At 39.0% G+C, this 12,500-nt stretch overlaps 3 protein-coding genes across 8 annotated transcripts in view; 1 reads left to right on the forward strand and 2 right to left on the reverse strand.

Moving 5' to 3' along the window:
• LOC146457648 (uncharacterized) overlaps window positions 1-12,500 on the reverse strand; it is a 103,105-nt gene that overhangs the window by 84,215 nt on the left and 6,390 nt on the right. Inside the window, exons 2-4 of one of the 5 annotated variants that reach the window (XR_014858403.1) lie at window positions 10,458-10,517; window positions 5,562-9,877; window positions 3,107-4,872 (exon numbers count right to left, since the gene is read on the reverse strand). Coding sequence is in view for 1 of the 5 variants with exons in the window: in XM_085091600.1 (XP_084947726.1) it covers window positions 4,848-4,872; window positions 5,562-9,844 (4,308 nt within the window). In the remaining 4 variants the exon portion in view is untranslated. Of the gene's footprint in view, window positions 1-2,304; window positions 4,873-5,561; window positions 9,878-10,457; window positions 10,518-12,500 lie in introns of those variants that run through there. The other 4 variants (XR_014858406.1, XR_014858404.1, XR_014858405.1 and 1 more) reach the window with 4 other exon arrangements.
• The window catches only part of LOC146457647 (uncharacterized), a 103,033-nt gene that overhangs the window by 84,215 nt on the left and 6,318 nt on the right, over window positions 1-12,500 (reverse strand). Inside the window, exon 1 of one of the 2 annotated variants that reach the window (XM_085091598.1) lies at window positions 12,206-12,300. The exons of the other annotated variant lie outside the window; for it this stretch is intronic. The gene's annotated coding sequence lies outside the window, so the exon portion shown is untranslated. Of the gene's footprint in view, window positions 1-12,205; window positions 12,301-12,500 lie in introns of those variants that run through there. 2 annotated transcript variants of the gene reach the window in all.
• Window positions 1-12,500, forward strand: part of LOC146457655 (uncharacterized) — a 94,423-nt gene that overhangs the window by 15,687 nt on the left and 66,236 nt on the right. The gene's annotated exons all lie outside the window — the stretch shown is intronic.

The following is a 12,500-nucleotide window of genomic DNA, read 5'->3' on the forward strand; positions in this document are numbered from 1 at the left end:
ATACAGAGTATTCTGTTAAGCAAAAGCTTGAGTCCTGTGTCATTACATTAATAATAAAATCGCATACATAAACAGTTAATTATTTATTCAAAGTAGAAAAGGAAATCATACTCTGTTCTTCAAGAACTTAGCGACCAAATTTATAAAATCGATCTTACTGTTAAATCTAAATTGTGTACCTTTAGTTGATAACTGAACCCTTAACACAGGGCTGCAAATAACTAACAGGCAGGCGCCGGTCACGTTGTCCGATCAAACATGTTTTTGCTCGGACACTACCCATTTTTGGCCGGTCAAATTTTAACAGTCGTAACTCTTGCGATAGTAAACCCAGATTGCACAGTACTCCTTTTTAATATAACTAAAAAACAACTGAATCAAGTCGGTTTCAATTGGCAATAAAAATAGACTGTTCACAGTCCCCCTATTTTTCCGTGGGATTGTCGAGACCGTGACGTTTCGATGGAACCGCCGCCATCTTGGTTTCTAAAAGCGAGCGTGATCTGGGGTGAGTGTCTAAACTACCGAGGGGAGCGGGTGTGGGTGTTGGTATAGTGAGGGAGAGGAAACGAAATTTTTCCTATTTTTCCCGCCGCCTCCCAACTCCGCTCCCCTCCCCTCGACAGTTTAGACACTCTCCCCATATCGCACTCGCTTTTACAAACCAAGATGGCGGCAGCTCCATAGAAGCGTACTGGTCTCGAGAATCCCACGGAAAAAATAGGGGGACTGTGAACAGTCTACAATAAAAATTACAAGTTAATAGTTTAACTACTCTTTACTGCAGAAGCAGCCTCGCATTCAATACGTGGAACGCTTACGCAAGATACAACCGCAATTGTCAGTTTCGACTTTACATCTGGCAAAATTGTTGTGCTTGCTGACTTTCTTCCATTTAGAATCCCTTTAAGACGCCCTTATTCTTCCACTTTTATACGCTCCAAAATGTTGCATCGAGTGTTGAAATCACCAGAAAGCTTATTAACCAAGCATGTTTGGCAGGGTGTGCCGGAAGTAACGTATGGTTTGTTCGCTTTTCACACTTTGCAACAAATGCTACGTGGAGTATTCTTGGTGCCACGAGATAAGTCTTTGTGAGGGTGCTTTTTGATCATTCAATCAATCAAACAATCAATCACTTTATTTAAGAGTCAATCATGGTATCTAGCCAAAGGTAAAACCCTCTACTAATTGGGAACATTTAAAGTAAATAAAATAACGGAAGACACGATGATTTGCGGTTGCGATAGGACTTGATAACATCGTGGAAATTTGCGACTACAGGGAATTTCCCGACCACTAATTTGTCTAGTTTTATGTCCGTTTTTTTTTCTTTCGGAAACATGAATGTTGTCCCTCGTGATTATCGAGGAGAGTCGGTAAAGGACCGGACAAGATGTCCGGCAATCCAAGGGTTTGTCCGGTCAATACCCAATTTTGACCGGACATTGTCCGTTGACCGGCCGTTATTTGCAGCCCTGTAACAAACTTTGTAGTACGCATGCGCTAGTAATAGACGAAAAACGTACCCTTAAAACCATCAAACTATCTTAAGTTAAGCAACGAAAATCAACTATTCTATTTACTGGACAAAACAATACAAACGTATTAATCAGCGTTCCTGTAGGCACTCAAAAGTTATCCCACTTATGCATAAAACTCTGTTCTACTTAATCTTAATTTGATGTACAGTAACTTTACTTAGGCAGGGTAGCTCGCCTGCATTATAAAATTTGCAATGATGAATTAAAAGAAAACTATTTATAATTACGTAATAACGAAAATAAGCGAGAAATTTCGACGTTTCGAGATCAACATGACTTCATTTTCAAGGTTATAAAAAAAAAAAAAAATGACAGTTGGTGAAGTAATTTAAGTAAAACCTTTGGTGCGAAATGAGTCCGACCATATGTTCAGTGTTAGTCTTCTTTATTTGAATGAGCAGCATCTTGTGGATTAGACAATTCAGTTTTCCGTTGCACTTTTTAAGCAAGGAAAACATGTTCGTCAGCTCAACTTGGGTCTTGACTCCGTGATCTTTCACATGCTTGCTAACAGCCGAAGATTTATGCTCTTCTGTATGTGCTGATGAAGATGGCGTGTGGTATAGGCAACATAATCAGCATCGCACTGAAATGTATACAACACAATCATTGATGACTAAAACGGGATTTGTCTCTTGCAATCTTAAGCATGTCGTTGTAGATCGTTTCGTTGTTTTCTTTCCAAGATCCTTTAGTCGCTTACAAACAGCATTAGCAGATCTCTGGTCTTAAAAGGTTGTAAGTGTGTAAGTGTTGTAAGTGTTGTAAACTGACAGCCTTTCTTTTCTATCATCATGCCGACGAACGGCAGCTTGTTGTTAGATGCAATCTCCATTGTGAATTGTATAGAGGCATGACAACCGTTTAGTGCTGACAGGAAGGATGTTGGAGTAACTGTATTAGGAAATGTAGCTAAAGTATCCTCGACGTATCGCCTATAAAATTCGGGCATCTTGGTTTCACGCTCCAGCTTCTCATCTGCAGAGCACAAGAAGGCATTACCCATAAGAGGCCCAACGGGTGAGTCCATTACAACGCCATCGTCCTGTTCAAATAGTGTTCCATCAAATTGAAAGAGCTGATCTTTGGTTGCCAATCTCAAAAGTCCAGACTGATCTGACCTGCTGATATCTAGAATGTGGGTCGTCAAACCAGTTGTAAGAGAATGTTCTTCCAGCAAGGATTTCCATGGTTTCATCAAGTGTTGTATTCTGAGACTTTTTCCAGCAGAAATTACTTCACCAGCTATCATTATTTATAACTTTGTCACGACGTTTCGACACGTTGAATTTTCACTTAAATATTTTCCTTGTTAATTGTATTTTGTTACAATTTAGAAAGCTAAAATTAATAACAAAAACATCACATTTATAAACTATAGAATTTGAGTCCTCCTTAAAACCTACATAGAAGCTAAGAATAAACTTAAGCACTAAAAACAAACTACGCATTATTATTATTATTATTATTTATTATTATTATTATTATTATTATTATTATTATTATTATTATTATTATTATTATTATTATTATTATTATTATTATTAGCACTAACTATTAACCTGACTGAGAACATTCTTTTACCTCCTTTTCGGTTAACACTTTAGACAATAATCATAATCATTGTCATAATATAAGAGATATACAGGATACCAGCTCAGTTAAAGATAACTGTTATCAATTCAAGCTGTCAAAAAACATTAAAAGAATTAAAAGAACCCATGTACAACATAAAAAACAAAATAATCTACTCAATATTGTTCTAAATCGTGGCTCCTTTGCAAAACCAAGTTCGTTTTCTTGATTTGTCTTCATACGAAAATGAACGATTGCTTCTCCTAAAATTAAACTACTCAGTATTGTTAAAATTACCAATCCTATGTGCTGCATCTGTTTTTCCAATTTCAGCAGACGTGACACTAATTTTGCTAATTTCCTTTATCTTCTGGGTCCAGTTGTTCAAAGGCCGATTATGCTAATCCTAGGTTAATGTGAACTTTGATCCTTGTTTAATTGTTAATCATTAAGGATGCTTCCAAAAGATTTTTGTCTCCGAGTTTTGACTTTAACTAACTTTAAATCAGAGGATTAGCATTAAATGGCTTTCAAACAACTTGACCCCGAACTACAAAGAATGTCATAAATCGTACGAACACCCTCCCCCTTTCCCCTTTGCAATGTTGGATAGCGCAAGAAACGCGAAGTCTTTTGCGGCGCATTTAAATTACGTGTAGTACGGTCGACTATCACAAGCAGCTTTTTCCTATTAGTTATATGCACGTCGCAATGAAATGCCTAAAAAGTATAAAGAACTTAGTTATCTTGGCATGTAACATATAATAGAGCATTCCCCTTATACTAAAATTCTAGCTTGGCTACGAGGGTTGGGAGAATAAAACAACAGAAATTGCATTGAGGCTCAGAGATGAATAATTAATATCTTTTGTTTTATTCCCCCAAGCCTCGTTGCCAAGCTTGAATTTTAATATATCAGAAATGGTCTATTTCGCAATCACTTCCGTGGTGGCCCAAAATTCAGCAAATTTTGTTTGCACACTGAAACAAACAGGACCACAGTAAAGAATACACTTTGTCAACGTCTGTTGTTAGCATGTAGTGCTATCATTTAAATGTTTATGTTAGAGAATTTCGTCTACAGAATGAGAAGGCAAAATACATTAAGAGTGACATAGAGGAAAGTAATGCTTTCATTTGAACGGTCACACTTTAGACTCGAACTCTCTTTAGCTAGAACGACGTTGTAAAGCATAATAAACAGCACCACAGGAAAGTACTGCTCAGTAGTTTTCATTTGAATGGTCACACCTTGGGATTTCATCCACAGACTCAAAAGTTAGAACCACCCTGTTTTGCATAATAAACAGCACCACAGGAAAGAACTGCTCAGTAGCTTTTATTCGAATGGTCACACTTTAGGATTTCATCCACAGACTCAAAAGTTAGAACGACGTTGTACAGCACCATAAACAGCACCACAGGAAAGTTCTGCTCAGTAGCTTTCATTTGAATGGTAACACTTTAGGATTTCATCCACCGACTCAAAAGTAAAAACTACCTTGTACATCATAATAAACACCACTTTTGTTTGTTATTATGTAAACTGTTTGAATTTCAGCCACAAACTCAAAAGTGAGAACCATACTACATAACTCAAATTTGGTTCTATGAGTGACAAGTTAGTATCGTCTGTTTTAAAGTGCAAAAATTATCTATTGCTGCATCTGACAGGGCTGTGTGTCTAATCATTGAGTTCACTGAAAAATTTCACCTGTCGATCCTTTTTCACTCTTGTTGCGTGATCTCGCACCTGTGACAAAACCAAACAAAAGTAATACAGTTAAGGACGGTGCCTCTTTTGCTACTGCGCATACATTCTACGCATACCTCTATTTTGTTAAGGAAGGTGCCTACTTATTCAAAAGTAAAAAAGGAAATTGGGGGTAACCACGCATTTTTCAGTGATATTAAATGCTTGGTTGTCGCTTAATAGAGGTAAAAAACAATACGAAAACTCTCATCAAGACGGCCAAGAGGTGACCGTTTAATTGGAATTTATTTACAGTATTATATACTAACAACAGTTTTGGAATTTGGATAATTGATCGTAAAATAGTGGATCGCCGCTGAATAGGTGGCCGCTTAATAGAGGTTCGATTGTATGACATTTTCAAAGAGGTAATGCCATTTGAAAGTAAGTTTGAATGTGGAAGGGGTAGGGATGGGAGTAAGGTACGTAACTTGAACTGATGCAGCGTGAAATGTATTTGAGCGCAAAAAAGTACTTTTCTTTATTCAAACATTTATTAAAAAATTTCTAGTCCTGCAAGGGGGTGCCATCACTCAAGACGTCTAACTAAATAACATGAAATAGCAGAAATATAGATAGCGGAACTCAAATGCACACCAGCGTCTCTTATCGATGGCGGCATACATTTAGAGCTCAGCATTTTACCGGGAAAGTACAGTATAGTCTTTCTATCATGAACAAGCACTGACCTTTTGTTTTTTGTGTTGTCTTTAGTCGTTCCTGGCAACTTTACTTGAAGAACCTGGAACTTAAGCTTGGTGTCCTGTCCGCCAATGGCAACGAGACCCTTTCTGGGACAACTTCCCAAAGCTCGTACTTGCTTATCCAAGTCAATATCTAGCAGACTAAGCAGATCCCCTGATCTGACGTTAAACAATTGAAGACGGTAACCACTTGCAGGATCATAGGTGTCAACAACACATGCTTCGTCACTGACAAATTTGAAATCGCGAACTCGTTTGGCTTTACAGAGTATGTGACGCGTGTTTCCTGACAGTGCATCGAGAACGTATACCCCTGGTGCAGACCTAATTAAAACAGAAATCACAAGAAACTCTTCAGTGGGAGAAAACATCCCTGTCAACGACAGGCGATGTACTGGAGAATTGAGAGGAAAAAAGGGCTTCACCCAGAGTGCACCTTGGATTGAGCGTAAGACGCCGCCATCAAAAGTTATAAGTTGGCATTTACTACTTAATGCGACCAACTTTCCGGAAAAACGTTTAGTTGCTGTTACGCCGACTTTCCTAGTGGTATCCAGAATAATCGCTCGGCCCCATTCCGTGCATACTACGCGTTCGTCTGAAATTGGTATGACCTCCTCGATTGCTTGGCTTACTTCCAACTCCCAACATCGAATGCACCGAGACAACTCAGAATTCCATAACTCCACAGTGCTCCAGCTTGATCTCAATAAAATGCCTTGTCTTACAGCCACAGGGTAAAACTGACATTCAACCCCACTGAGCTTGCTTTTCCTTCCTTTTGGCTCCGCAGTTGAAACGTCCCAAGCTGTTAGGTTGTCTCCTTCAGCCGTATTTTCACTCACAACATAAATAGTTTCACCATTTATAGAGAATACGAGATTATTTACAATAGTTGTATTTCTACCATAACTATCTCTGCCTTTCGTCAGTTTATCAAGAGAGAACCTGGTTATAAAACTACGGCTAGGATAACTCAATAATACAGAATGTTGATTAAGCACAAACGCAACTGACGGCTTCCCAGCTAATACGTGACCAGGTAAACAACAAATTGGATCTCCTAAAGCAAAACCACCCTCAGTCCGAGCTTCAATTTTCCAACGTTCATAGGAAAAACTGTTAGAAGAAACGTCTAAAGAAAAAGTATCATGGTTCTCCATATTGATACTTAAACAAAAAAGGCGGTCTTCCACACTCCAGATTGTTAAATGCCTACAAAAGAGAAATTGATAGTCAGGGGAAAATGTTATCATCCCGCATGCGTTTGAGATAGTCGTTTCTGCTAGTGTTCTAAAACCATTCATAACATCAACCAAACAAACAGAACCAGAAGAATGGGAAATTGCAAGCAGCCGTCTATCTTTGGACCACGCAAAAGATAAAACATCTTCATCTCGCGTGAGGCGACTTATCTCTCTGCCATTCGTCAGACTCCACATGATAAGGCATTTAGCATCATCAGGACAATCAGTCAACATCTTGTCGCCAGAAATTGAACAAACAGAGAAACTGCACTTGCTTTCGGGGAAAAGACGATTCAGGTTTCCGTCAAGACTGTAGGCATGACTTAGGGCTCCTGGTAAGATGACATTCTCAGTAGGATGAAATACAACAGAGCGAAAATATAACATGGGAAATTCACTCATTTGAGAAAACGACAATGAGTACCATTGATACATTCTTAATGCACCATAAAATGACAAGTACCGTTTTATCTTCAAGACTGAACGTTGCCATATTAGCTGGCCAGTATAAAGTGACCACAGCTGAATGGTTCCATTACGACATTCGCATACCATGTAGTCTGACTGTGGTGACACATCAAAACAAGCCACTTCAGACGAACAATAGAATGTGGTTTGAACAGCTCCATGCAGATCATTCTTGTCCAAGTATTCCAGGTATGATAAATTAGAGTACTTAGCATCCAAAAGCTTGGATGCGTCAGAAGATAGTCCAGGACCTCCTTCATTTACCAGAGTTTGAAAGATAGTGTGAGGAAATTCCTTTAACAATGTACTGTGCTTCCTCAAAAGGAACAAAAAAGTTCCAAGGGCGTTCTGCATTTCAACAGAAAGGGGATTCAAGCCTTTCTGTTTTTTAGTAACACAAAGGATATCGTCAGAGGCTGTTGTACTGTTTACACACAGCTTTGCATACACAAGCTCTATGTCAAGCACATAGTTGTTAGCAACTTCATCAAGGCTGTACGATCTCGCATCCTCATTTAACTGTAGCATATGCTGAACACCATATTGTAAGGCATACTTTGTAGAGTCACAGAACCGCTGGGAGGCGCCCACTCCTTTTCGTTTAATGTCATCAAATTCATCAATACAAAGCCTGGAGAGGATCCTGTGGCCTTCGCTTTCGTTCACATTGAAGTTGTGTTGCCCGTAGAATGCCTTGTTCGTCAACCAGTCTTTTACTGACTTGTGAAAGAAATGAATGCAACCATCGTGAACAGGTAAAAGTGACGAGATGCAAGCAATGGCTTGGTTCACTTTTCGCTGGACAGCTGGTGATAAGGTGCTCGGAAACAACAGCTTTGAAACGAAACCGAGGGGTAACGGTTCTCTTGAAACCGTGATCGCACTTAGGAAACTGAAAAATTGATCTTCGGTAATCTTCAGTTCCTTACAAAGTTCAGTCTCTAAACGCTTGAAATAAGACTGGTAAACAGATGAAATACCTGATGGTAAGGTGCTGTCGAGCTGTTCCAACGTTAGAATTGAAAAATTCTTCTTTATGAAATCGATAAGAAATTGAGCACATAAGATGACTCCATCTGACTTTTGAACAAGGTCTTCCAAGATCAGATCATGACGTTCAGCATGTAACATGTCGCTTAGTTGATGTTCAAAGTAAATGCGAATGTCCTTCAAGTTCTCTTCATCATTTGGCTCCAGCAGTAAGGGTTGCAGACTTTTCAGCTTCTCCACAATGTTTATTTCAGGTCGTGTTGTCACGAGGAATCGAATCCAAAGTGGAAGCTTGTTAAAGTACTTGGCAATCACGTCTACAAGTTCATTCCGTCCTTGGTATTCACTTTCATCTAAAGCATCTATTACCACAACGAAGTTAAAACCAGATTCCTCTAAGTTGATTAGAGGTAATTCAAAGAGTAATTCAAACAGATCTGCCACTTCCATGTCATTGATATCTAAAACTAAATTTCTAGACAGCTGTGCCACAAGAGTTTTCTTGTATTCTGGTAGACAGCAGGATAAGTGAGTCGCTAGGGATTGCAGCATTACCTTGGGATTCCTGTGGCGTGCCTTATCATGACGACAGAAGTGGCTTCCTGACAGTCTGCCAGTTTCTTGCATTCTTTTGCACATCTCAGCTGCGATAACAGATTTTCCCATCCCTGCATTTCCGCTAATCACCATTACACGATTTGGAGAATTTCTGTCATTCAACCAGCCATCAACCTTAACAAAGACCGACTCACGAGTTCCTTCTAAATATCTCTCTGAATAATATCTGACATCATTTTTGGTGTCAATCTTGGCAAGCTTCTTTAAGACATTTTCATCTTCCTGGTCTTGGTTAAGTTGTGTCTGACGAATTTCAGTAACAGCTTGATGTACTTGGTCCAGTGTAAACTTGCTCTCTTGAACAGTCTGTTTAGTTGAGGTCTGAAGCTGACGTATGTCCTTTAGCTGTGTTTTGATGTCCTCTTCACTCTCTGCCCAGGCACGTAAGGCATCAAGATAATCTTCCTCTCCACCGCGCTCTACCTTCAGTCTATCAATTTCCGCCTGGCCTAACCCAAGAGCCACAAGAACAGCACTGATTTCCTGCCACAAAGCTTTGAAAGTTGGTGTATCAACACCAGTGGCTGCAACATGACCATACAACTGATTACGGAAAAACTTAATGCAAGCAAGGTTTGCCTCACAAGAGGTGTCACTTGGCAGTGGCTTAGAATGCCAACCTGACAGGGGAGGGGAGAGTCCACAAATGTTTGTCAGAAGGAGGAATAACAGAGTAATGTCAAAAGTGTTGGAGTCTGGGGCGGCTCCACCTGGTGGGAACAGCTTGTCCCGCTGATGACCATTCAGAATTTTTCGACGAAAAAGTTTGTTAAGAATGGAATAATAAGAATTGAGATCAGCCGCCAAGTTTGTGGGTGGATGGTAACTATCAAACACTCTCCTAAGAACTGTTGTTCCACCATCGATGAGAAGTCTGCTCAGCTTGGTTCCATTCGTCTTCTCTTCAGAGCTCGCCAGGGCTGATGATGATGCAGCAGCTGCCATGTTAGTCTAAACCACTAAGTTCTCAAACTGTAGCTACAAACAACAGAAAAGTATGGTAATTAATTTATTTATCAAGTTGTTGTGTGATCAAGGCTGATTGGTCTCATCACCCTAGCCATTTTGTGATTGACGAGCCAAATCGCAAAATGTCTGTTTCTAAATGGTATGTAGCCACTAGACTAGCTGCTAGTCAAAAGCAATAAAGGCAAAAAGGTAACTCAATAACAGATGTCACCAAACCTAGGGCTGAAAAAGGATAAACCTTCCTGTCATTTAATCTTACTTAATCCATCAACCAACCAACAAACCATTCACCCACCCACTCAAGGGTTTCAGCAAATATTGAGTAGGTGACAAGGAAGCTAAAGTAGGCGGCAATCTAAGAGAGTTCTTGTTAAGATTAAAAAGATAATAAATCTATAAAGTAGCTGTCAAATAAAAGATGCATTCAAATAGGTGTTTGCAATGCTTGTAACCATGCTTTGCACAACCAACCCCCACCCACCAGGGCAAGAAATCAAGGAAGCAAGCAAACAATCTATCACTCTATCAGTCCTTGCTATAAAGATTATAAAACGTTTTTAACGTTTATGGCAGCCCTAAGGCATCTTACCACAATTTGTTTCCTCCATTAAATAAACTGTCATTCTTCCACATGATACTGTTCCACAACCTGGAATGAAAGATCAAACAACAACAACTGATAACTTTGCATAGAAAGTATGGACTATCAGCGATGTGGATTCATAATTTACATCTTATGTTTATTTTAGCTCCGAGCTGTAAGGGACTCAGGTACAATCCTGGCCAATATTCTATAGCACAGATATGAAAAAAGCATTTACAGTGTACATTTGCGTTCTCAATATCTATAACTAGCCACCATGAGCATAGTGGTGCCATCATAAATTTGCAAATTTATGGAAGACCCCCCCCCCCTCCCTCAAGCAAAGTTGAAAGTCACTGAAGTCATTCTAAGTGTACATAAACACAGCAAGATGACAACATTGCATGGGGGCAGGGGGTGGGGAGGTTTTTTGTGTTGAGATTTAGAAATCACCCCAACATTTTTGACCAGGATTGTAGGTAGAAAGGTAGGCAGGTAGGAAGGTAGGTAGGTGTATATATTCTTCTACATGACACTGTTCTACAACCTGGAATGAAAGATCAAACAACAACAAGTGATAACTTTGTAAGGTAAATATGTACTTCAGTAATGTGAAGAAATATTGTTACGTTGTATTAAAAGTCATGTACTTAAAATAAAAATAAACCGTGCAATATAAAGCTCTGTAACTAGGAAAGCAGGCACTTGAGTATTTTTTGTGTCATGCTTTTGGGGCAAATGTACATGTATAAGACTGTCAAATTAGGGCGAGTGTTTAGCATACTGTAGATCTGCACTTTGTTGGAAATTGTGCCTAGTACCCCTGCTGTACAGGCTAAAAGCTCTGCTACAGTGGATAGCATGGTGAATGATGAGAAAGAAGACTCAATTAATTTTATTATTTGTTAGAATGTTGAACCTAATAAAGGATATATACCTTAATACCACACGGAATTATTTATGGTATTTTTCAATCAATAATTATAAAATAATAAATTGAAAGGTTTTTGGCCAGACTGTCATAAGTGCCTTTTTGGCCTTGAAATTGAAATTTCTCTAGATAAGCTCTATTTAAGAGACCATTTGTCATGGAAGAAACTAAGTTGTGTATTAATTGTTGTATTTAATGCTAAATAAACAAGGAAAAGCTTATTACTTTTCTCGAAAATGCAAGCAACCTACGGACTCCCCACCCCCCTTCCATGACTTTGCAAGTGTAACAGCTATGACAATGAGACTTGGAGGAGAGATAGTACATGTAAGTCGGTCTGCAACAAGTGATGACATCAAATGATGTTGTAATGACATTGCGATAGTCAAATGGCAGCCATCTTGAATCCACCATCTTGGATTTCTAGATTTCCCCCCAAACTTCACTGGAAAGTGTCAAAACAGAATGAAAAGTAATGGGAACCAATAAAAGAAGTAAAACACTAAAATGGGCTAAAAAAAGTTTCAAAAAAAGTAACAAGGATTTCCCATTTTCTGAAAAAATGGCCTATCAAAAATTGGTTGCCATAGCAACATCACAGTCAATAAGCAGTAACCAATGACATCAATTTGTTCCCAGATAAATTTCTGAAAAACGTTTTAGGCCATTTGCTCAAATTTTAATGAGATTATTTACTTTCAAAGTTGCCATGGACATGCCCCTTCCCCCCCCCCCCCCCCCAAATCCCGGTCTAGACAGGGTGAAAATATGACTTAACATGGTTTGCTGACTGATACATTGTACTGAAAGTCTCTTTACTGACCTCTTGGCAGCAATTAGTTAACAATTAAAATGCAGAATTTTCTGACTGTTTCTAGTAAATTAAGGATGGTGCCTCATTTTGCTACTGCGCAATAATGTTCTTCACCTCAGTATGGTGCGAGAAACTTGGGTTTCTTAACAACAGTGTCTGTTAAAACAGAGAGATTTTTGCCCGGTTTATAACTATGCGGGAAAGCAGATCTTGGCCAAAGTTATTGGAATCGGAAAAGAAAATTGGGGGCAAACCATGCATTTTTCAGTTTCAATAATTTGGGAAAAATTTGCCATACATTGTT

Source organism: Pavona decussata, unplaced genomic scaffold (genome assembly GCF_977016875.1).
Source record: "Pavona decussata unplaced genomic scaffold, jaPavDecu1.1 SCAFFOLD_238, whole genome shotgun sequence".
NCBI classification, from domain to species: Eukaryota; Metazoa; Cnidaria; class Anthozoa; order Scleractinia; family Agariciidae; genus Pavona; species Pavona decussata.